At 44.3% G+C, this 25,615-nt stretch overlaps 3 protein-coding genes across 6 annotated transcripts in view; 2 read left to right on the top strand and 1 right to left on the bottom strand.

Annotated features, from left to right (window-relative positions):
• Nucleotides 1–915: 915 nt before the first annotated feature.
• Nucleotides 916–4,594, bottom strand: LOC308478446 (uncharacterized protein). The gene is made up of 2 exons (XM_081008235.1): nt 3,319–4,594; nt 916–984 (listed from the first exon to the last, which is right to left on the bottom strand). Exon 1 carries the CDS (start codon nt 4,512–4,514, stop codon nt 3,354–3,356), a length of 1,161 nt encoding a protein of 386 aa, XP_080864361.1. The 5' UTR covers nt 4,515–4,594; the 3' UTR covers nt 916–984; nt 3,319–3,353.
• A 1,903-nt stretch (nt 4,595–6,497) lies between these two features.
• ZNF639 (zinc finger protein 639) lies at nt 6,498–16,647 on the top strand. 4 transcript variants are annotated; one of them, XM_081008159.1, is made up of 4 exons: nt 6,498–6,638; nt 13,816–13,884; nt 14,625–14,732; nt 14,937–16,647. In XM_081008159.1, exons 2-4 carry the CDS (start codon nt 13,827–13,829, stop codon nt 16,085–16,087), a joined length of 1,317 nt encoding a protein of 438 aa, XP_080864285.1. In that variant the 5' UTR covers nt 6,498–6,638; nt 13,816–13,826; the 3' UTR covers nt 16,088–16,647. The 4 variants fall into 4 exon arrangements, with proteins under 4 accessions (XP_080864285.1, XP_080864287.1, XP_080864286.1 ...); XM_081008161.1 differs by having other exon boundaries at nt 6,604–6,666; XM_081008160.1 differs by lacking the exon at nt 6,498–6,638 and adding an exon at nt 6,839–6,997.
• A 3,604-nt stretch (nt 16,648–20,251) lies between these two features.
• The window catches only part of MFN1 (mitofusin 1), a 36,612-nt gene continuing 31,248 nt past the window's right edge, over nt 20,252–25,615 (top strand). The window contains exons 1-2 of the mRNA XM_081007911.1: nt 20,252–20,410; nt 23,820–23,941. Coding sequence (XP_080864037.1) covers nt 20,280–20,410; nt 23,820–23,941 — 253 coding nt within the window. The 5' untranslated portion in view covers nt 20,252–20,279. The remainder of the gene's footprint in view (nt 20,411–23,819; nt 23,942–25,615) is intronic.

Raw genomic sequence — 25,615 nt, 5'->3', positions numbered from 1 at the left:
TTCAGTTCACCCACTAAAATTGCTTGGGGACCAATTCTGTTGCCATGAATACCACCTGCTGCACTTCTTCCCTGGCTTGGCAAGTGGACAACCAACTGATAGCCGCAAAGGGCTGGCCCCTGGCCCAGGGGTTTCCAGTTTTTGACCTGACTAGTAGTCGGTAATGACATATTAGATCATTTTTAAAAGGAGAACTGTTTTATTCCTACGGCCTTCCACGTCTTTAGATAAAGAGTAGCCAGTATATGTGATGAAAAAGAAGTTTTATAAACATGTTTTGCTACGTCAAAATCAAGTGATTTGTCATTACATGGGAAAGACAAGCCCATGTATTTTATGGACATGAATGAAAATTAGTTGCAAGTAGTTCACTTGAGATGGGATTGTCCTTCTCTTAGTATTTGCTCTTGTTTTTTAATGAAGAGCCATGTAAACACTTAGGAGTGTCTGTTGGCATTCTCTCTTCCTTATAATATAATCTGCACGCTCAGTGTTTGATCTTTGTATTTTTCTCCAGTTTTAGTGTCTGCACAGGTTGCAGACCATGGCTGGACCCGTTTATATAGAGGGAAAGCAAGAACCATGGTCCCACTCTGAATTCTCCCCCACCCAGCTACTTTTGCTTTTTAAAAAGTAAGAGATGGAAGGTCTAATCACGACGCTTCATTGCCTCATCCAGTCTGGCCCTAAACTACCTATTTTCTGATTTGGAGTCATGTGTTACATTTTCCAAAACTTCCTTTGCAATAAATGTGATACTCCTTTCTCTCTTTGCTTGTGTAACTGGCTGTAACATATCAGGTAGGCTGGTTGCAGAGATTACGCTTCCCCATCGCTTGAGAGTAACCAACTTACTAGGCATTTAAATGCTGGACGTAAATAATTCCAAAATTAAAATACAGAGAGAGCGAGAGATTGGAGGGAATAATCTGAATTTTAAATGATGTTCCAGTGATGAATGAGATCTTGAGTATTACTGGAGAGCTGTAAATAAAAACAACATAATATGAATATTTAAAGTAGGTGACTGCTAATTAATCTGAAAGTAACAAGCTTATTGTGAAACATTTCTACATGTCACATAGTACAGTGGTACCTCGGGTTAAGAACTTAATTCATTCTGGAGGTCTGTTCTTAACCTGAAACTGTTCTTAACCTGAAGCACCACTTTAGCTAATGGGGCCTCAGGCTGCTGCTGCGCTGCCACCGCACAATTTCTGTTCTCATCCTGAAGCAAAATTCTTAATCTCAGGTATTATTTCTGGGTTAGCGGAATCTGTAACCTGAAGGACACGAAAAAGGCAATAGAAGATAAAAGATAAAAGATAAAAGATAAAAGATGGACCAGAGTGATTTAATTACAGATCTTTTTCTTTCTTTTTTTTTTTAGAAGGATGGTCTTGTGGTGGGACTTGAAAGAAGCAGAGGAAGCTAGCCAGAACAACAGAATAGATTTAGAGGTGTGGCCATGGAAGAGTTAAAAGGGAATTACAGAATAATATGAATGATCTGAAAGGGGGGGAAATAGCATAAGCGAAGAGAGAAATAAAAGGCTGTGCTGCTTTTTGGCCAAGAACTCAAACCACTGCCCTGGAATCTTGATGAAGGGTGGTTAAGATTTTAATAATAATAACAGTGTATGTGCATGGTTACATATAGGGGGTTAAAGGAGGGGTAGTACATCTGGTGGAGGACACATTGTGCTCCCTCTGGGGTAGTTTACCCACCTTTGGCCCGCAGCTTGCACTCTCCTATCACCTGTGGCTTCTAGAAGCTGTCAGCATGTAACAGCAACCACCTTAACAACAGATTGAGCAGACCCACAGCTCACCTGATCACCATCTTTGTCACTATAGTGAGATGCGTTGTATTTCTATTTGAATTTTAATAAATGTTTCTAAATTTGTGTCTATGAATATAAATTAGCCTATGGAGATTTATGTCCTCTTTCTTTTTTGTAGGGTAAGGTTTTCTCTCTTGGAAGATGCGTAAGTGGCCAACCTTTGTGGCTTATATTAGCCCGTTTGTAAAACCAGGAAACGGTGATCACAACACACTGCCTTGGATTAAAGCGAAATGAGACTGCAGCATAGAAAGGGGCACTGCAGAAGCAAGATTCTCCTGCCATGGCTGTGATGCGATATGAGGCATGTTGTTTTAAAAAGCCATTTGGCCTTGCATTGTTCTAGCATCAATGATCTAGGTATTACAAATCTGGGTGTGTAGATACAAGTGCAGTATAAGAATGTGTGCAGAATATTTGCCTATTACAAGGAACAGCTTTAACAACTATGAGATGCTCTTAGTGGTCTTGCAGCTTCAAGTCTAGCTGATCTGACTTCAACACACACCTCCTGCCATTGTTGGCACCTGTCTGTCTCGAGAGACAATGGAGTGTGCCTCTGGGAGTGAAGTCAAACCACTGTGTTAGCAGCACTGAAGTGACTTCCCTGGGACGCAAGCCGGGGCAGCATGTATGAAGCTCCCAGGCTGCCCAGATGACAACACTCCCATCTTGGCCTCGCTGATGAGGTCCAAAGGAAAGCAGAGCAATATGTTTGGCACCAGCTTAGTTGCCGGAGGTGTACAAGACGCCATCTAACTTAGGAACTCTGCTCCGGATTTGTGTAGGGTTTACTCCTTAGCCTTTTCTTCTGAAGATATCCCGCAAGGCAGCAGAGGTTTAGGATCAAGAGTTTTTCTTCTCCTAGATGGGCACCCTTCCTAGGTTGACTAGTCCCATCTGCCCCTCATTTCCCTCTACAGCATGAGCAGAAACCGCCATCTTGACCGTTGGACCAACTATGGATCTCATCCACCCAAACTGCCGCAGCCTGTCTTCACATGCAGGGGAAGTCCCTAACTCACTTAGAGGTTGAGACCCACTACCTACCCTCACTTGGTTTAGCGGGTCAGCTGAAGCCATTCCTGGGGTGTGGCTGCTGTTGCATGCTGGCAGCTTCTAGAAACCACAGGTGAGAGCTGAGTGGAGGGTGGGGGCCAAAGGTGGACAAACTACCTCAGAAGGAGCATGATGTGTTCACCACCAGAGGTACTGCCCATCTCCTAATGCTCCATACACTTCAACCAACATTCAGGGATGTGAAATCTAGGTAATGGTCAGGCAACCATCCAATTGCCTTGCGCTCATTGGTGAATTAATTAATTCCAACATGCTCTGCAACTATTCACATAACTGCTTCATCTCCTAGGCCCTGGACCAGTGAGGGGGAATGGGGAATCTGTTTCTGCTGTCCCCTTGCATCTAGATTCCAACTCATTCTAGTAGTCAGTGTTGCTCTGTTCCTTTAACCTTACCTGATGTGAGCAGAGTGTTCATCTGTGGTGCCAATTCAGAACTTTAGAGCTGCTCGTATTGCCTGGCATGCTGCTCTCTTCACCTCTAAAGCCCTCTCGGGCTGGCCTGACTGATAGACAGCCACCTGAACTTGAACTTCTGGCTCTGTCCCGTCCTGATCTAACAGTAAGTCGCAGCAGAAGAACCCATCTAACAAGCACCTCAGCCAGCGCCGTGCCCGGGCCTCTTGTTCTGCATCCAAACCCGGGTCAGGATCCACCTGCACAATGACCCCAACCAGAGCCACCGGGTTATAGTAGATGCAGTTCTTCAGCTTGTGCAGCATTTCGGCCAGTCGATCCAGTTGGTCCCACGACTTTAAGAAAGGGGCTCTGCACAGGAAGAAGATGAGCTGGGAGTAGATTCTTTCTTGTTGCCTGGAGCAGCCATTTTCAGTCAGGACCTGGGGTCTCTCGGGCCTTTGGCTGGCTGCTTGGTCGCAACAGATCACTGAGCTCGTCACATGGAAAGCTGGGATTGGGAACTTTGCAAACACCTCCTGGCGGAAGGTCTCCACCACTGCCTGGTTTTGTAGCTCCCCAAGCAAGTGCACGTTGCCTCCCATCATAAACTGGAGAGTCACAAATTCCAGCTCCAGCTTTTCCTCGTGGGGAAGGTCAGACCTGGCAACAACAGCCAAAAGGTCCCTGACTAGTTTTAGACCTGCTTCTTGACCTTGGTTGTCCTGTTCTGCTATCTTCCCTTGCCCTCTTCCCGCTTGGTCTGTGATCTCTTCCCAGGATCTCCCAGCCTGCCTCAGGATCTTCCTATGGGTTCCTGTGGTCCACCCTCTGAATACATCTTGGCTTGCTCTAATTTGCTCAGTATTCCTTTTGGGGGCTTCTGTAGGCTGCTCTATATAATCTTCCTGCCCACCTTGAACCTGCTCCTTGATCTTTGGCCTGGCTCCTCCAGCCATACCTGTGACACACTCATGATCCCTGCCAATCTCTTCTGGGATTTCTTGCGGCATAGCTCCATCCAGCTCAGTGCTCTCTTCCTGTGGTCCTCCTTCCTTTTCTAGAAAATTCTCCTGTTCACTTTCCTCCAGCTCTGTGAATTGCTCCTGAAGTGTTCCATCCAGCTGCCTGATGTTCTCCTCAGCATCCCACTCTTGCTCTGTTACCTCCTCTTGTATTCCTTCCTCCTGCTCCATTCCCCTTAGCTTCCTTCCTCCCCCTGTTCATTTCCCCAGATCCTCCCAACTCTGCTTTCTTGTTGCCTAGTCCTTAGGCAACCTTGTGTCATAATACACATTGACCTGACTCATTCAACACACATTAACATGTGTGACCCGCATTACTATCTCTTGAAGACAACTGCACAATAGTTTCAAAAATATGTTTTCAGACAGCACATTTTCTGGACCTGTCTGAAAAGAAAGAAATTATGACCCAGTATAATTGGAGAAAACAAAATAATCACAGGGTGTTTACTCCCATTGGGTGGTCTAGTTGGTTGTGTAAAAGACAGTGGGGGACTTGGGGCTTTCAAATTTCAGGTCTGTGGGACACTAAAATTTGGCATCGCCAGCCTTGTGCGCTCCATTCTACAGCACTGTTGTGGTATCCCCTGCAGTGCGGCTCCCAGTGCAGGCAGACTGGTTGCGCTACCCTAAAACCGCCTCTGTAAAATATGAAGTCCTAGTAGAGGATAGAGAAATGGCCATTAATGTATTGACAGCTGCCCATATTATAACCTGTCATAATTGGGGGGAAAGATAAGGTCCCCAACAATGTAAGACTGCATGATCAAAACCTGGGAAATAGCAAAGTTTGTTTGTTTGTTGCATTTGCCAAAAAAGGCTCCAGAGTGACTTACAGTCCAACATGGCCAAAGTGGAAAGTGGAAAATCTAAACTTGGGCACCAATTTCTAGACTGTTGTTCCTATATTGACCAGCTGGCACAGTTCTAAGACAAGAAGTGCATGATGGATCTCCAACAAAGCTGGTGAAATGAGGCCGGCTTCTTATCTCTCTCATTTAATCCGATGGAACGGCTGCCCCCAGGTAACAGTTGAGGGGAGAGAAGGCTTGAGGGAAGTCTGTCACCGCACAGCTGATGGAGTGAGCTCTGCTTTTCAGCTCTCGCACTGCTGGAATTTTAAATATAGGCAACAACCGTTTTGTGTGGGGTTTACATTCCTGACCACCACCACCCCACAGGTTTGCAGAGCACGCATAAGTCTGCTCCACCCTGCCCCTTTTTCCAAGTTGCTGTGATGTGTGCATGTGCAGTCGAACACATATTGGACAAGCGTAAGACGGTCGTTGGCTGTGTGATAAAATTACAGAAACCTCATCAGAGTATGAGAAGGGCGGTAATGTAGTACAGTAGTTGTTCAGAACGCATTGGTGCAACACAGTACAGGAAAATGCAAACATACAGGCGCTCAGGCATGTTGTAAGTCTCTTAATTTTTTGATATATAAATACACTGATTGGATAAAACAGCAATATTGGAACATATTTGCACTTCTCATCAGATTTTAAAAAAAACTCATTTAAATAAGTAAACATTGATAGAATTAAAACTATATACCGGTAGTTTATATATAGTTTATATATAGACCTGGGGGTGCTCGTGTAATCTCACTGTATACAAGTTGTACAAGAGACAAAGTATTTCAACATAACTACAGAACTCGCTCATACCTTTTCATTTTCAGCACGTGGGCAAAACAGGAACAAAACAGCTAAATGCTTAAAACGACTGCGATTAAGGATCACAGTTAACCCCGCGTGCTGAAAATGAAAGCGTATAGGCGAGTTCGCATACAGGTGTGAAGAGGGGGGCAAAGGACGTCACCCGCCCCTTCCCACATTTATCAGAATGAGGCGGCGAGAGTCCCGGCAGGTGCCTAGAATGGACTGTGCCACTTCGGAGAGCAGCTGGGGTGAGGATTTAAAAAAAAAAAAAATCAATGTAAAATAATCAACAACAGAGAAACACAAAAACCCTCCCGCCTCCTGATGCAAGCGCCTATTTTCACCTGCAAAGAGTTGCTGTCGACCCAGAGGCGGAGCCCCACTAACCCCCGGCATCCTAGGACACACCTCCCTGCCTGGGTGTGTTAGATCGGCCGGTCTTACCGCGAGGCCCTCAGGGGTTGGGGAGGCGCGGCGTCGACGCCCGCATGCGCCCAGCTGCGTCGGGGGCGGGGCAACACGGCGCGCGCGTGCTCCTCTCCTCTCCTCCGCCCCTCCCTCCCCTCCCCATCTTCCGTTGCGGCGGCGGCGGCGGCGCGTGTGAGGCGCTGCTTGCGGCCTGCTGCTCAAGGTGAGTCCTGTGGCGGCGAAGGCGTGAGGTAGGTGTGGGGAGGGAAGGAAGGTTCGGCCTCCTTTTTCTTCCAGACCTCCTCCTGCCACTGGAAGGGGGAGAAGGGAAGAAGGAAATCCCGCTATATCTTATTATTATTATTATTGTTATTATTATCCATGGCGCTCCCCCCCACCGCAAACTCTGAGGCAAACTCCTTAATTCTCTTCAGCTTTGTGGGGTTGTAGGAGGCTCGCTAGCTCCACACACACCCTCATCATCATCTTCAGGATGGACCCAGGCTTGATTACGTTCAGATCCGTTTATTATCTCTTGTCAGCGGATCCATCCCGTTACGAACGCGCCTCTCACCTTCTGAGGTGGGTAGCCAGTTATGGGGGGGGGCGGAGAGAGAGGGAGGGAGCAACGTATGTCTTTATGTAAAACCGGCATACAGTGGTACCTCGGGTTACATACGCTTCAGGTGACACACTCTGCTAACCCAGAAATAGTGCTTCAGGTTAAGAACTTTGCCTCAGGATAAAAACAGAAATCGGGCTCCGGCGGCGCAGCAGGAGGCCCCATTAGCTAAAGTGGTGCTTCAGGTTAAGAACAGTTTCAGGTTAAGAACAGACCTCCGGAACGAATTAAGTACTTAACCTGAGGTACCACTGTAAAGGGTAAAGGGACCCCTGACCACTCTGGGGTTGTGGTACTCATCTCACTTTATTGGTACAGCTTCCGGGTCATGTTGCCAGAGCAGCGCACGGAAACGCCGTTTACCTTCCCGCCAGAGTGGTACCTATTTATCTACTTGCACTTTGACGTGCTTTCAAACTGCTAGGTTGGCAGGAGCAGGGACCGAGCAACGGGAGCTCACCCTGTCGTGGGGATTCGAACTGCCGACCTTCTGATCGGCAAGTCCTAGGCTCTGTGGTTTAATCCACAGCGCCACCCGCGCCCCTTGAAACCGCATAGGAACCCAGTTAATCGATGAACGGTAAATGGCAGCAGTGCGCAAGGCATCCTCATTCATGCCTGCGCGCTTTATGTGCCCGGGAGCGGACTTAGAAAACCGCCCCAGCGGAGCTTCCGCGTCCGATTAGGCGGGTTGCGAGGAGGCGGGCGCAGCTCATGGCCGTGTAAAAAACACACACGTAGGATGGGGCGCCTGGAGGGACAACGTAGTTTGAAAGCAGCGGGGACGGGGTTTGCTGCTTTTAGGGGTGGTGATTCAACGAGGCTAGGTTTCTATAGCATTCAGTTGGGCTCTACCCATTCCTGGTAGAAATATCCCATGTGAGAAGACCTCTTTTCTGGGATTTGGGATAGGTTTATTTGGAATAATGAAAGGGCACCCATTCTAGAATCTTTTGCTTCCTTGTAACACTTGCAGGAGGATTCTTGTGCAGCATATATATCTTCAAAGCATATTAGGTGGTACTGACATGGAGAAAACTGTATCTTTTCAGATATCAAGTCATGATTGATGGACACTTTTTAAAAAAAAAAAAAGTTATATCTTCTAAAAAATGCTACCTGTAAGTAGATAATTAGTTCACTGTGCTAAAACACTTATCATTGATTTAAATTTTACTTGACAGGAGACTTTTATTTTGAGAAACATTTAAAAAAAATAGTAGTTCCCCTCTGGTATTTGAGATGGAATGCTCCATTCCATTTCCTGGGATTCTAACAACCTCATTCTGCTTAATGTGTTGTCCAGATGTGCAGGTATCGATAGCAGTGTTCGAAACTCCCATTGTTTTAGCACATTTTGCGATGCAATTTCATTAGCACGAGCAGTTTCTGAACTCTGGGCACTGTACTGTGCCTAGGATTTCAGAATAAAACTGCAGAGTGGAAGGAAAGGATGACCTTTTTCTGCCTCCCCACTTCCAGCTACTCTCTGAAGACTGGAGAAGAAGAATATTAGGGGGTTGGGCAGGGGAAGGTCTAGACCAGGGGTCTGCAACCCGCGGCTCTGGAGCAGCATGTGGCTCATTTACACCTTTGCCGCGGCTCCGGGGCGGATACTAGCGAGGGGAGGAGGCGCATTGTGCGCCCCGACACTCCCCACTGTGGCGGGTGCTGTGCTGGCTGTGACGTCGCATGGGGGCGGTGCGTGCGTTAGTCATGCACCGTCCCGACGTCACCTTCCCGCCCGCCCGCTACATTGTAAGGGGCATGTACGCTGGTCACTGCATTGAAAGGGGGCATGTACGCTGGTCACTGTTTTGAAGGGGAGAGAAGAACACACACACACACACAAAAAGGTAACGTGTTAATTTAACGTTTATTTCTATGAGGAGGAGTAATTCTGAGGGGTCAAAGAAATAATAAAAAAAAGTGACAAAAAAGTTATTTTTATAATGACGAGTTTTGCGGCTCCCAGTTTTTTTTTCTTCGGAAACTGGTCCAAGTGGCTCTTTTTATCTTAAAGGTTGCAGACCCCTGGTCTAGACCATGTGAAATCAAACAAAATATTTTAGCTGAAGTTCATTTTCAGCTTTGTATTCTTGTTATTAAAAAGTGTGCCTAGACATTCTGTTGTTGCTCCCATAACCTGGGTTTAAGGTGCCATTTAGCGCCTAGTTTTTGTATCTCAGTTTCTAACGCTGATTGATAGGGAGGGCAATAGTCACATATCCTCCAAAACTGCTCCCTTCCACTGAGAGGGAGCTTTTGGCAAATGGGAGGGAAAACTGTCAGTCACTTTTACACGTTCCATTGAAATACAGTGGTACCTCTGGTTACAGACGCTTCAGGTTACAGACGCTTCAGGTTACAGACCTAACCCAGAAATAGTACCTTGAGTTAAGAACTTTGCTTCAGGATGAGAACAGAAATCGCACAGCGGTGGCAGGAGGCCCCATTAGCTAAAGTGGTACCTCAGGTTAAGAACAGTTTCAGGTTAAGAACAGAGCTCCAGAACAAATTAAGTTCTTAACCCGACGTACCACTGTATAGCATATAGAAATATATCTGTTTTGGGAAAGAAACTAAAATTGCAATCCTCAGGAGCAAGTGCAGTTCTTATTTTCTGTTTTCTTAATTGTTTATGTTTCTCATACAATCAATCGCATTCCCATTCTTTTTAAATACTGGTGCTCTGTCATTTTTAGGTCTGGTTCACACACCAGACTAAGTCAAACCATGGCTTAATATGAATACATGAGCTCCCAGAGAGAAGAGCCACTCCTCCCCAGTTGTTTCACTGCTGCACTGAGCTAAACCATAGTTTGGACTAGATGATCCTTGAGGTCCCTGCCAACACTACAGTTATACGAATTAAACTCCTTTTTGGATTTAAACATAATATTCTTAACAACAAATGCAAAAGAAAGATCAGGAAAAGCAAAATATTTTTTCACTTGACTGATTCACTACTTGTCTGGTGTGTGTGTGTGCGTCTTGCCATTAAATTTTCAACAGGTTTCTAAAAAAAAGTTCACAAGACATTAAAATGGTGGCTTGCTCTAATTTAAATAATTCAGTAGTGGCATTTATGAGTATGTATTTCATGTGATCAACATGTCCCTACAACCTACTGTTCATGGAGTGGGGCATGAAATCCAAGTTCAGTCAGCCATTAAGTAGATGAAAAATCTTTTGCATAGACCTATTTGGTTGGCACACATTATTCTTAAATCGGTATTTTAATTGAGTGCTATTGTAGTCGTAGGAGAGGTACAAGCTGGAAGGAATGGAAAGCCAGCCAGAGTACAAAGATTTGCCCATTTTCACATACTGCTTACATAGTTTCGAATTTATCTTCTCAACAATGACTGTTGCTCTGTGATTAAAACTTGTGCTTTTAAGGATAAAACTGAATTTTCTGAAATTCAGATTGTGGGACAAAGGAGTCTTGGCCTGACTCTTGCAGTAGGCCCTGATCCCTGAACTTGGTGACCTAGGACCCTTTTGAAGAACACTCTCCTTCATGTCTCTCTAGGCAACAGGTCAGAGAGCTCTTACAGAGATGCTGTGCTCCAGAATGCATCCCTTGCTTTCAAGTGAATAACCTCCAACTGACTGGTTATTTCTGGGTTCGCCAGAGGCAACACTCTCACAACTGTATTGTCTCACGGAAATTATTCCAGTCATCCAAAGGTCAGACATTTGAGCTGGAATGGTGCATGAGGCCATATGGTCAACTAGTACTTGATCAGGAAGCCTGTGTTTATAAGCTGTTTCAGAGTACATTGAGTATATTGGGAAAGATCCAGGAATATGTAGGTTGTTTTTCTCCAGGGACAGCCCCTAGTGAGCATTGCAATCCAGATGTACATGCTACAACCCACCCACCCCTTTTGCTGATCCAGTGCTGCACTGTGTCAACATTGTCAATTGGTGAGGAGCCAGTGCAGGTGTAAATACTGCATATCTGTACAGCAACACGAATTTTCAAACTTAATTCCCAAATTAATTTTGTCTGGTCCTAGTTCTCCCCTTGATTAATGCCTTATGATGATGACTAACGTGAACATGATTATAGCTGAAGTTCAGGGAACAATACTTTGGGTGAAACAATGCCACATTTCAAAAAATACATATTATTGACTACATTGGCTTAAGAGTTACTGCTTCTCAGTGGCTTTTATACCATTGACCATGGTATCCTTCTGGAGCAGTTGTCCAGGTTAGGGGTGGGTGGCACCGCTTTGCAGTGGTTCCTGTCCTATAGTTCCTGCCCCATGATGCCTTCATTGTGGGGTTTCTCAGGGTTTGATTTTATTTCCCATGCTGTTTAACATCTGCATGAAATCACTAAGTGAGATCATCTAGAGTTTTGAAGCATATTGTCAGCAATATGCTGCTGAGACACAGCTCTGATTCTCCTTTACATCTGCAGGTGTGGCAGTGAATGTACTGAACTGATGTCTTGCCTCCGTAATGGACTGGATGAGAGCCAATAAACGGAAGCTCAATCCAGATAAGACTGAGGCACTGTTAGTGTGTTCTCTGGATCAGATGGATGGGAAATGGCTTGCTATTGATGTGGTTCGCTTCCTCTGAAGGAGCAAGTCCACAGCTTAGGGGTGCTTCTGGATCTGTTGCTGTTGCTTGAGGCTCAGGTAGCCTCTGTGGCCCAGCTGTGCCCCTATCTGGTCTGGGATAGCCTAACTTCTGTCATTTATGCTCTGGTAACCTCTAGGCTAGATTACTGCAACATGTTATACATGAGGTGCCTCTGAAGACAGTTCAGAAACTTCAGCTGGTGCAGAAGTGGCTGCTGGTTAATAATCAGTGGCTGCTGGTTATTTTTCAGGCCCAATTCAAAGTGCTGACTTTGACTTATAATTTCTATAGCGTTAAACAGCTCTGGGCCATAATAATTCAAGGACCACTTCTCCTCTGCCCCAAACCCTGCAGTCACAATCTGAGGCCCTTCTTCATGTGCTTCCTCCACAGAGGATGGCACCATGAGAACAGCCCTTTTCTGTGGTGGCCCCCCCGCGTGTGGAATGCTTTCCCCAGGGAGGCTCTCCAGGCGCCTTTGTTACATATCTTTGTTACAACTCCCATAACCCTGGACAATCAACTGTGCTGGTTGGGGCTGATGAGAATTTCGAGTGCAATACAATGGTACCTCGTGTTACGGACGGGATCCGTTCTAGAGACCCATCCGTAACGTGATATGCCTGCAACTCGAAGTGCTGTGTCTGCGCAGGTGCGCAGCGTAATTTGGCACTTATGCCGCAATTTAGCGCTTCTGCGCAGGCGTGAGCAGCGAAACCCGGAAGTAACCTGTTCCAGTACTTCTGGGTTGCCGCGGGACGTAACGCGAAAAGACGCAACATGAAGCAGATGCAACATGAGGTATAAGTGTATCTGAAAGGCCAGAGGTTACCCACTCCTGGTGTGTATTATACAAGAGAGCACCTCTTCTTTAAATCTCTGCCTATGTGACTGATTAATATTTCAAAGCAAGGAGATGCTAGTCCTCAAATTGTTGTTAATTAATTCATTTGTCTCCTCCCACATGTGTCTCAAGGTGATTTACAAACAGATCATAAGAATAGTTTGTGCTTTGCATAGTTACTCTAATCTGATTAGGTTTCTTTTGATGCTTGATTTATTTCTTCCTTCAGATGTTTCCTCTGTTGTAAGAAGTTGTGTAGTTGACAGTTCTTCAGCTTCTAATGAAGAGTCCGTCTAGTAATTTGGAAGACCCGGTTCTTTTCCTCACATTTTATTATGTAAACCCAGAGAGGAACATATCTAATATCTAATTAAGTCCAATTTGAAAATAACACAAGAATAGACCCTTGGTTGTAAAATGTCATTCAGCAGTTTATCAAAGGCTGAAATGGTGAGAGAACTGCCTCATCTTTTTCTGTCCAGTCATATCACTTTCGATTCCAAAGGTGAGATTAAAATTGTTTGACGTTGCAATGAAAGTTTCATTTCTTTTCCTTCAGGAACATGCAATGACAAACATGCATTTTGACTAGCTACAAAACTAGGCAAAATGTGTTGGTTCCTGAGAAAGGAAATCCTTCAACAGCAAAGCAGCCACAGTGGATTCATATCTATGTTCCCCTGTTGTTCTTCTGACTTTGATCCATAGATAGTATCCTCCCCAGTGTTTTCAGATAGCACAAGTGCTGTTGGCCCAAGATCTCTCAGTCTGGTTTCAGGCAATTTCCCCCCTCACACTGCAGTTGTGTGCAACACAGCCCACACAGTTCAGGAGCGGGGCCCAACCCTATGGAGAGTGTTTTTTCAAGGAAGAGAAAAGAAAGATTAGTTATTCAAGTTGCCTTGCTTGTGCAACTAGTGGATAAAACTATACTAATGCCCAATTTGGGCACCTACATATAATAAAGGCATGCAACAAGGAATACCCAACAGTGCAGATAAATTACATTAAAGAATTAATTGCAGCAATCTAACACAAACCAGCACAAGCTAATCTAAATAGATGGGCCTTTTACCCTGAAAAATCCTGTTGTGACTGACAGGAGTCAGAAGTCTTCCAGTGACACACAATCTCTAGTTTGTGGAATGATTTGTTACTTAGAGCCTTAAGACTCGGCAAAAATCATCTTGCTGATCACGTTGATGCACAGCAAGGGTGGTTAAATTATTGACTTGTGGTCTGCATATATATCTTCCCATCTAACTCACTGTAAAGGAGCTTCAACAAGTTTATCATTTTTCTTTCTTTTCTTTTTTCTTTCACTTCGTTTAGACTGAAGCAAAATGAATGAACATCCAAAGAAGAGGAAAAGGAAGACTCTACACCCCTCACGCTATTCAGGTAGATCAATATGTTTACCTATTTCATTTACAGAAAGCTATTAGTTATCTTGTGAACAAAGCTGGTAAACAGTCACAAGATACATTTTGAAATGAGTGGGTAAACAGTAGTTTATTTTTCAAAACTAAGCATCAACTAGGACATATATCTTTCCCTATTCCCGTTTAAAATGTACCAGTTTATTGAATCTGCAAAACATGTCTTTTGCATATAATATATGTAGTTATAATGTACATTCAGTATAAAAGTGGCAAACCTTTATGGTTCTCGATTACAGTATGACTGAAATAGAAGTTTGTCCAGGAACTATAGTGTTGTGTACAACACACAGTAATGCTCATTGGTGTCTGAAGTAGCACCACTGCTGTCACCATAGTATCAAACAAGGAGCAAAAGGATTTATGTATGCTATGTTAGCATTGTTGCTAAATAATAATTTATGCTAAATAGTGCTAAATAATAATTTATTATCTAGGCTATTCTGAGAAAAGGCAAGGTGATGGGATTGAGGGGGAGTCAGAGCCCTCCGTCCTATAAAGCCATAACTGCCACTGAAATACCATCAATTTACAGTATTTCTGGATTCCTTTGTTAACTTTGTTAATTTATTTACTGCAGGGAATTTTTCAGCATTGGTCATCAGTGCAAAGTATATAAGTTGTAGTTTCTTACATTGCATCAGAAAGCAGCAAAAAAAAAGCGTGTCGAGCTAATGCTTGCCTTTCCTTCTAACTGTCTAGATTCTTCAGGCGTCCCAAAATACATAGACAATAGTGGCATATTTTCTGACCACTGCTACAGTGTGTGTTCTGTGAAACAGCTAGACTTGAAGGTTTCTGATAATCGAGGTAAGGTTTAGCATCTTGCTTTTTTAATTCGCATATGTGATCTCCTTGTCCATAACTCAGTAGAACTTGGATTGGTCTAGTACAAAGCTAATATTTCTGTCCATTGCACTATGATACATTTTTGTCATGTCACATTAAAATGGCAAAAGAAAAAACCTGTGTGTCTGATTTTCATCTTGCATATCTTTTATTTCCTTTTTGCAGATAAACCTGCCAATAATGGGATTTTTAAAGACACATGTGAGTCTCCTATCTTCAATGACAGCTTAACTGAAGAGGAGAAACCACTGGATATTCAGACTGTAGAAATTTCTACTACTGAAGTCCAGGCTGTTGAAGTTCATGACATAGAAACTCAAACTATTTCCCCGGAGAAGCTTGAAGCGGAGGAAACGGAGGAAATCCCAGTTGAAAGCTGCAAAGTGCTTGAGAAAAACCCTCCCTTGAATGTCACCATTCAGCCAAAATGGCCTCTCTTACGGGCCAACAGCAGTGGCTTATACAAATGTGAGCGCTGCGCATTTAACAGCAAGTATTTTTCAGATTTGAAGCAGCATCTTGTCCTGAAGCACAAGGCATGTCCTGAGGGCAACATCTGCCGGGTATGTAAAGAAACGTTCTCCTCTAAAAAAGTGCTTATTGAACACTTAAAAATCCATGAGGAAGATCCCTACATTTGCAAATACTGTGACTACAAAACAGTAATGTTTGAAAACTTGAGCCAGCATATAGCAGACACACACTTCAGCGACCACCTTTACTGGTGTGAGCAGTGCGACGTCCAGTTCTCCTCCAGCAGTGAGCTGTACCTCCATTTCCAGGAGCACAGCTGTGATGAACAGTACCTGTGCCAGTTTTGTGAGCATGAGACAAGTGACCCCGAGGACTTGCACAGCCATGTGGTGAATGAGCATGCAGGCCGGCTGATTGAGCTGAGCGACAGCTACCACAGCAGGCAGCAGCAAGGCCAGTACAGCCTGGTCAACAAAATCAGCTTTGACAAATGCAAGAACTTCTTTGTGTGCCAAGTATGTGGCTTCCGCAGCAGGCTTCATACCAATGTCAACCGGCATGTGGCAATTGAGCACACCAAAATATTCCCCCATGTTTGTGATGACTGCGGGAAGGGCTTTTCAGGCATGCTGGAATATTGCAAACATTTGAACACTCACATGTCGGAAGGGATTTATTTGTGTCAATATTGTGAATATTCGACAGGGCAGATTGGAGACCTCAAAATTCACTTGGACTTCAGGCATTCGGCTGAATTGCCTCACAAGTGCACTGATTGCTTGATGAGATTTGGAAATGAAAAAGACCTTTTAAGCCATCTTCAAATTCATGAAATTGCTTGATTGTTGTTGTTGTTGTGTGTGTCCCTGTGTCAGAATCTAGCTCAGAATATTAGAATTTAAACATGTTTTCCACATATGCTATCCTTGAATGAACTTCAAATGAATCTACTCCTATGTCACTAGGAAAGAATCACTATAGGCAGAGGCCTACTTGTGATGTAGCCCTACTTGTGTTCAATAATAAATCCTGGCTCTAATGGAAACCAGGGCTTTGAACTTGCAGCCCTGTAGGGTGAGCTGGCTGCAGACCCAACCCACCAGCTTTCTTTACACACACTATGCAGATTGTTCAAGAAATGTTTGGTGAATTTTCAAGCAGTGCAATCAATGACTTCGTCTCTGCGTTTTTGGGTTTCCTGACCAGGATTTCTGCAGGTAGAAAATAAGCACATCAGTGAAAACAGCTGTTGAGTTGGGGTGGGAGGGGGAAGTTGTGTGTGTCAGTGAACCTGTTAATGCATAATAGCATGTGCAGTTGGTGTATGAAGATAACATAGTATAAAGTTGTTTTGTACCTATGGGGGGGGGGGGAAACAAAAATAAATACTCAGATATGTGTATGTCATTTGTGTTCCGTACTATTATCATCAAGTGGCAGGTAGATTCGTACAGGACGCCACGAAAAGTTCCACTTTGTGAGCAGAGAATATTTATATGATTGAAAAACTGTCACTTAAAATCTGGCAAGGGGAAGATTTAAGGTGATAGCATGAATATATACCTATATCTAGAGGAGGATCTGCTCATAACAGTATAGGCATTAAGTGGCAATATCCGTGTTTGAACCAAAGTGGTCTCACATTGAGATCAGGAGAAAATGTAGAAGTACTGAAGTTGAGAGCTGACTTGAAAGTTTGCTCTTGTTTTGGAAACTATGTCGATGTCAGTAAGTTGGAAAAACAGCTTCTACGCAAGTCCTCCATTTGCCACTTTCATGTTTCATCTCCTTGTTCTGCTACCATCACTCCCAAGTGAGAGTCATACACATATAGCTGAGTGTGTCTCACACCAGTGATGTGGGATAGCAGATTTTCCAGTGCTTTATTTTTCTGCGGAAAACCTGTTCCATGCCACTTGCAAATAAATATTATGTAAGCCCCAGTACAGTGTAGTGGAGGGGAAGTTGTTCTGTCGGGCAGGTAGAAAGATTTGCACTGATGGAACGATCTCCTTAGCACTACTTTAAATACGACCCAGTATACACCTACAGGCTGTCCAAAAGCCTCTATAAATACATAACATGGTAAAAAGGACTATAAAACTAAATTCTGCTCTGCGTAGACCCATTAAAATTAATGGACATTTGTGAAGACCTTCAGCGAGTGTACTGAGTTTGACTAATGTTGGATGCAACCTAAAACAACCATCTTAAAAGCCATCACTGTAGCAAATGAAACCAGCAAATAATGCAAGTGTAAAAGTAGATAGCAAAAAATACCAGTTTAATTGTGTTAATGATTTGATTGTCCCTGAATCTTCCCACCACACTTGCCATCCTCTCCTGCCATACCCTTTGAGAAACCCTGATGTAAGGGGTCTTCCACACTGATCTTGGAGAAGTGAAATTATGCATGCTTCAAAAAAGATGCTGTGTATATGAAAAGTAGATATATATTCACATGGGGTTAGTAATTCTCAATAGAATTGCTTTCTGGAAGCAAAGAAAGTGTTTCCTGCTGCTTGAGGAAGCGCTCTGGGACCATGGACCATTAAAGTGCAATGTAGCTCTTTGAATTCTGGACCTACTGTGATAAGACTGATGAAAGCACCATGTATCCAGTGTTCGAAACTCCCATTGTTCTAGGTGCGTTTTGTGACAGGGAATTTCATTAGCGCGAGCAGTTTCTGATCCCTGGGCGCAGTACTGCACCTAAGATTTCAGATTAAAACTGCAGAGTGGAAGGAAAGAACCTTTTTCTGCCTCCCCACTTCCAGGTACTCTCTGAAGACTGGAGAAGAGACCCTCTTGAGAATATTAGGGCTTGGGCAGGAAAAGGACTAGACCATGTGAAAAACGAACATATTTTAGCTGCAGTTCATTCATTTCCAGCTTTGTATTCCATAACATTCCACTGTTAACCTAGGTTTAAGGTCCATTTAGCTTCTAGCTTTTTCAGTTTCTAACAGCATGTATCACCATGGGAGTTGCTGTTAATTTCTATCTTCTTAAATTATTCAGGTTTATTATGTGACCTATAAATGTTTTATATACCCAAGCGATAATCTATAAAATTATATCCACTACGCTATTGTACCAACAGCTCTGGTAGTCTAGCAAGGTTCCATGTGGCACAGTTTGCCACTGGGCAGAAACTATTCTGCTCTGCTCTGCTCAGCTCAGCTGCTTGCTAGCAGTGCAAAGCTATGCATACCTATGCAGAAGGAAATTCCATTGAGCACAATGGGACTTACTTGGGAGTCAGTGTTTACAGTAGTGTTTAGGTTATAATGCCTATCAGCCCTCTTCTTCCTTTCCTGACCTGGGAGCAGCCATTCCATCAGACTGCTTCAGTGGGGAAGATGGAAAACACAGCTCACTCGCATTAGCTGAAAGATCAGCTTGATCAGGCACTTTGTGCCCCAGGAATCAAGCCAGCTGGTCATTATAAGAGCAATTTAGTGCCTGGGTTTGAGTCTTCCCTTTGTATCTTTTTTTCCTTCACGTGCCATGTTTTTCTTATATCATAACCCTGCAGGCAGGGACTGTCTTCTTTTGATCGTATGTGAACCACTCAGGGAGCTGAAGAGCAGGGTACAAATGCTCCAGATAGTTCACATTTCACATTTATCGGGTCTTTGCTGCAACATCTCTTTAAAGGCTAAGCAATGGAGAGGCCCTTGAAGAACGCAGATTGCTAGGTTGCAACCGTATACACCATTAACCTGGGAGTAAGTCCCATCAAACTCCGAAGGACTTAACTTCTGGCATTGCACTGTTAAGCACCTAATCTAGTATAGAGTAGTGGCTAACTGTGCCATCTTCATCTGCTCAGAAGGAAGTCCTGTTGAGTTCAAGGGACTTACTCTCAGGTTATGTTTGCATAGAGGACTGCAGCCTTAGGGCAGCTGTCGCCAGTGTGGTGCCCTCCAAATTTTTTGGACTATAAGCCCCACCAGCATGTGGCATTATAAATTTACTAAGTCATTAAGGCTCCCAAAGACTCTTGTTGTTTTACTGCTGAGCAAACAGGCACAAGTCTATACCCTATTAATCTCAGGGTAATGGGTTCAAGCCCCACATTGGGCAAAAGATTCCTGCATTGCAGGGGGTTGGACCAGATGACCCTCATGGTCCCTTCCAACTCTACAATTCTATGATTGCATGAGTGTGTTTTGGAGGGGAATCTCTGTTGTTTAGTCGTTTAGTCGTGTCCGACTCTTTGTGACCCCATGGACCAGAGTATGCCAGGCACTCCTGTCTTCCACTGCCTCCCACAGTTTGGTCAAACTCACACTGGTAGCTTTGAGAATACTGTCCAACCATCTCGTCCTCTGTCGTCCCCTTCTCCTTGTGCCCTCAATCTTTCCCAATATCAGGGTCTTTCCCAGGGAGTCTTCTCTTCTCATGAGGTGGCCAAAGTATTGGAGTCTCAGCTTCAGGATCTGTCCTTCCAGTGAGCACTCAGGGCTGATTTCCTTCAGAATGGATAGGTTTGATCTTCTTGCAGTCCATGGGACTCTCAAGAGTCTCCTCCAGCACCATAATTCAAAAGCATCAATTTTTCGGTAATCAGCCTTCTTTATGGTCCAGCTTTCACTTCCATACATCACTACTGGGAAAACCATAGCTTTAACTATACGGACCTTTGTTGGCAAGGTGATGTCTCTGCTTTTTAAGATGCCTTACTAAACCAGTGTGGTACAGGGGTTAGATTGCTGGACTAGAACCTGGGAAACCAGGGTTCAAATCCCCACACTCAGCCAAGAAGCTCAACATATGAATAAAACAAACAACGAAGCCTGCCCCTGGAGGTCGACTTGCACCTCTGCCCCCTCGACCACTCCCGCTCTTTACTATCTCTATGCAACGAGCCCGGGCTGAACCGAAAGGCTTTCCAACGTCCGCAGGGAAGAGACGGCGTGATGGTGGTGGGAGGGGATAAAGGCGGAGTTAACCGCTGCGCACGCGCAGAGGGAGTCTCTGACGCCGGCTTGGCCCCGTTGCCCTGACCAGCGATGGCGGAGCGCGTGGATGGTGGGAGGAAGGCGCTCGAGAGGCGGCGGAAGTGATACCTGCCTCCTCTTGGTTGGGCGAGAACGAGGGGCGGAAGACGCCGGCGAGGCTGAGCGCGGGAGGGGGGCGAGCCTTGCTCCCGTTGCCAGGTAAAAGGAGTACGGGGGGGGCAAGTGACCTTTGGGCTTTTGGGGGGGGGGAATTGACCTTTCGTCCCCCATTTGAGTTGCGGGGCTTGTTCTGTGAGGTTTTGCTTCAGGCTGGAGGGGCTTATGTAATGCCAAACTGAACTTGGTCCCAGGCATTGGGCTACCTCATGGCTGACCTCCTCTGACACGTTTCTTCACATTTATTTACTGCATCGAGGTTTTTTGGTTTTTTTTAAAGTAGCTGTTGTAAATCTTCTAGCTGTGTGGGACAGGCAGGTCGCTCGCCCTCAGTCAAGACACTTGCTCCTGGGGTGCCCTACCAAAATAAAAATCCCCAAAAAACCCAACAGAATTGGGTGCAACAGACAAATTAAAAGGGGCTTGTGCTGTAGTCGACTTGGAGCAAACCCAAAGTACGTTGGACGCAGCTGCCAAGCCCCTCTCTTTCCTCTTCCTTTTTTCCTGATCTCTCCTTGGGCATCTTTTTTTAGGAAAGGTCAGTTGCGAACATTGTTGTTGTTGTTTGTTCCTGCCAGCCTGGAATCCTGGCTCGGAAGAATGCAGCTCAGACAGGATCAGCTTGGGCCCCACCAACTCTTCTGAATCTTTCAGGGAGCTTGTTTCAGCAAAAGCACCTATTAAGACCCTCAGACTGAAATCAGCAAAAAGTTTCGACGGCAGAGTCCAGCCTGAAGCTGCCAACTTAGAATTAATAGGGAAATTTGACACTGCCAAACTCGGGCTTAGTGATGATTTCATTTCACTTTAAAATTGTATAACCTACCACGTTTCTGTATTACTATACACAAGGCAATTTGGGATTGGCTAGCTCCCTCTTTGAGTTGCAGTTATCTTTCTTTTTTTGTCAGTTCATTCCCAGGTGGAAGTGTTTCGTGTTTCCTCTGGTTGGATCTTTTATAGTTTGTCTGGATTTCATTTTAAGTCACACTCTGAATAGGAATGTGGTGTATCTTGAATGTGGGGGAGAGGGTTTCTGGCCACGCTTCGGACAAATGCACACTTGCCAGTTGAGGTTGGGCTTCATAGAATCATAGAGTTGGAAGGGACCCCAAGGCAGCTGTCCCATACAGGGATCAAACATGCAACCCTTCACTGCAGAACTAGGGTGGTATTCAACTAAGCTTTACTCAGAGTAGACCCAAATAAAAAAGGTTTTCAAAAAGTGAAAAAGATCCTCTAGATCTGTTGCCAGTATTGCTTCGGAGGGTATGGTCCCTGGCCCATAAAGCTTGTGTTTCCAATAAACATATTATTGTTGAAGATTCCACGGAGCTCTCTGCTATTTGAGATGTATTCATTATGCAGAATAGAAAGTCTTTCATCACACTGCATTTCTGGCAAAGTGCACGCTCCATATATTGCATGGAGCTGACAGTTCCAGCACCTCAGAGATACACACCCAGTGTTTTTCTAGGTCAGTATGGCACAGATTTTTCTAATCTGGAGAAATTAACATTTGGACAGGGGGATAAAGGGAATGCATAAAATTTAATGCAACATCTGATTGGCCACTGTGAAAACAGGATTCCTGCTTTACTAATCTAATTTGCTGTTTTGTCCCCCTCATTTGATTAAATTTCACAGTCTAATTTCATAATAATACATATTATTTCTTATCTTCTTTATTTTAGCAATGGTGAATTGTATGGGAGATGGTTTTTTCCTGTCTCTAGGATTATAACAGCTAGTCATAAAATCACTTTATCCTGGAGTATGATTGAAATATTGTATGGCAGAATTGAATTACACTTTTTGAACATGGATACAAAAGGCGCAGAAGTTCAAAAGGCTTAAATATACACATGTTAATTGTGGATGACATGATTTTTTGATGATTGGGTTTCTCTACAACAAGGAAGCAAAGCTTGATAATGATGGTTATTTATTACATTATATTGTAAGTCACTTTGAGTTTACATGTTGTGAAAAAGAGACTAATAAGTCCTGTGAATAACAATAAAATATTAATATTTAATTTATTAGTTGCCTCTTACAAAATTTTAAGCGTATAAAGTATAAAATTATAAAGTGTATAAAGTACCAAATAAGAAACAATGCCTTACAATAAAATTTGTACAAAATAGACTTAATAAAACAGCAAAAACATCTTAATCCATCACATCTCTGGGGAAAGAAATAAGTTTTTACCTGTCACCAAAAGGATGTTAAAGATGTCACCATCTAGACCTCACTGGGGACAGCATTCCACTAGTAAGGAGCCACAACTGAAAAGGCCCTATTCCTTGTTGAGACACTTTAAACCTTCCTCAGAGGCAGTACCTGAAGGAGGGGCTAAGATGAAGATTGAAGAGTTTGAGTAGTTTCATATCGGAAGAGATACAGAACCTCAAAAATATTGGTCCGTAAAGCCATATAATGCTTTGTAGACCAAAGTCATCACATTGAATTAGGCTCAGAAATGTGCTTGGTGTTCTGTAAAAGTACACTTAGTAGTACGGTGGTACCTCGGGTTAAGTGAGAGCCAGTGTGGTGTAGTGGTTAAGAGCGATAGACTCCTAATCTGGGGAACCGGGTTCGCGTCTCCGCTCCTCCACATGCAGCTGCTGGGTGACCTTGGGCTAGTCACACTTCTTTGAAGTCTCTCAGCCCCACTCACCTCACAGAGTGTTTGTTATGGGGGAGGAAGGGAAAGGAGAATGTTAGCCGCTTTGAGACACCTTCCGGTAGTGATAAAGCGGGATATCAAATCCAAACTCTTCTTAAGTACTTAATTCGTTCTGGAGGTCCGTTCTTAACCTGAAACTGTTCTTAACCTGAAGCACCACTTTAGCTAATGGGGCCTGCCACGCCGCCGGAGCACGATTTCTGTTGTCATCCTGAAGCAAAGTTCTTAACCTGAGGTACTATTTCTGGGTTAGCAGAGTCTGGAGCCTGAAGCATCTGTAACCTGAGGTACCACTGTAGTGCTAGTAGTAGAAGTAATTTGCAGATACCTACAGTAAATATCCCTGCTATTGGATCCATACCTAGTACTTTGAAATTCTTGCAGTACTTTTGAACAAGCATGTGAAAATTCATTTCCCACAGTACAATACCACTGGGAAAGGCAGCAGAGGAGTATCTTTCTCAGCTGTCATATCTCCAGCTGTCATCACCTCCATTGACTGCCAAGAGAAGGTACCTTGGATGCTTTTGTGTGGAATGCAAAGCATTGTGGGAACATCTGGAATCCCTTCTGTCTGTGGAGGGGCCTATGCCCAGGAACGTTCATTTCCATTTGTGGTGGAGAGATGGGAGAGGGGGGTAAAACTCTCCTTGCAAAAGACACCATTGATGTATTGCCTTGGTTGCTGAATGTATTTGGACTTGCTTGGATTGGGAGTTAAATTTCACTTTCTCTTAACTTCTGTACCATTTACTCTTTCAGTTGCATAATGGCAGACACTAATCCCTCCCCCCTGAAACACTTTGTGCTGGCTAAGAAGACGATTACTGCCATTTTTGAAGAGCTCCTGGATTATGTTACGGAAGGAACGCATTTTGTTGAAGGTTAGTTTTTAGTTGGAGAGGGGCAGGGAATATATGTTTTTGCAGCAGCAGGAAAACACTGAGAACCATTCCTTCTCTCACACAGCATGTGTAGGTAGTATCTAAGAATGCTTCACCATAATCTGTTGAGGGCAGGTTTGGTTAGAGAGTCCGTCGTCTGTTTTGATTCTGCCTGGCTTGAAATACAATCGAGTTACTGTTAGCATGGTAAACTTGGGAGTGAAGAAGTTGGCAAAAATGATGACTAGGGGCTCAACACACATTGTAAAACTAGAAAAGGGCTTAGCGGTTTGTTCTGCCACTTAACTATGGAATTTGGTCCCACAAGGTGCAGTGATGACTATCAACCTGGGTGGCTTTAAAAGAGGATTAGACAGGTTCACTGAGGATAAGGCTTTCAGTGGCTACTAGACACTTTGGCTATATTCTACCTCCACTGGAAGAGGCAGCGTGCTTCTGAATACCAGTTGCTGGAAATCACCAGTGGAGAGGGCATTGCTGCACGTGGGTCTTGCTTGTGGGCTTTACATAAAGGTAAAGGGACCCCTGACCATTAGGTCCAGTCGTGGCCGACTCTGGGGTTGCGGCGCTCATCTCGCTTTATTGGCCGAGGGAGCCGGCGTACAGCTTCCAGGCCATGTGGCCAGCATGACTAAGCTGCTTCTGGCGAACCAGAGCAGCACACGGAAACGCCGTTTACCTTCCCGCCAGAAGGTACCTTCCCACCTATTTATTTACTTGCACTGGCGTGCTTTTGAACTGCTAGGTTGGCAGGAGCAGGGACCGAGCAATGGGAGCTCACCCTGTCACGGGGATTCAAACCGCCGACCTTCTGATCGGCAAGTCGTAGGCTCTGTGGTTTAACCCACAGCGCCACCCGCTTTACCTTTTTAGGTTTGGTCCCATAGGGCTCATGACTTCCCTACCTGCTTTGCCTCGCTTGATTCAATTGACTCAGCTGCTCTGATGGGCCTGGGCAAGCAGCAGTTTGCAGCCCTTCTGACACCTGTTAGCTACTTTGATACCACAGAAGAGCTTGGGCTGCCTTGGGGCATGCAGTTGAGTGCCAAGGATTTATTTGGCAACCCATTCAGATTCTGAGATCCCTGAACAGCATCTGGTAAATGAAAACTTCTCTGAGTGCTACCTATGCTCAGTGCGCTTTCGAACATTGGTGTAAACTGGCTGATTATTTGGAGCCTTCCAAGGGCATTCAGGAGGAAGACCTATGCTGCTTATTTGATTAATAGGGGAAGAGTGTTGGGTCACGTAACTTTGGTAAAGATACAAAAAGGAAACAGAAATCCTTAAATGTTTTCCTATTTGGAGAACAGAAATCTAGAATCAAATCCAGTAATCAAGAAGGAACTTCTTGACATGCCTTGATTTTTGGCCATCTAGTTAGAAATGATTAGAGTAGAAATGCCTTCCTTCGTTCATGGGTACCGGAAAATAATGTTTCTAGGAGTACTGAGATGAGGAAGAATGAAGAAGAAAAGTGGCCCTACCACTTCTGTACTGTGCTGGGAAGTGGGGTTAAGGAGAGAGAAAATAAGCAGTAGCAGATGTTGGATATGGAGTTGGAAGTACTTAGAATCATAGAATTGTAGAGTTACATATGACCACATGTAGGTCTGTGATTTAATGGGTCAAGACTAATCTGCTAATCTCTGA

This window comes from Podarcis pityusensis, assembly GCF_964106645.2.
Source record: "Podarcis pityusensis genome assembly, chromosome: 5".
NCBI classification, from domain to species: Eukaryota; Metazoa; Chordata; class Lepidosauria; order Squamata; family Lacertidae; genus Podarcis; species Podarcis pityusensis.
The sequence above is the reverse complement of the archived record's forward strand: the minus strand, read 5'-3'. Positions and strand labels throughout refer to the sequence as shown.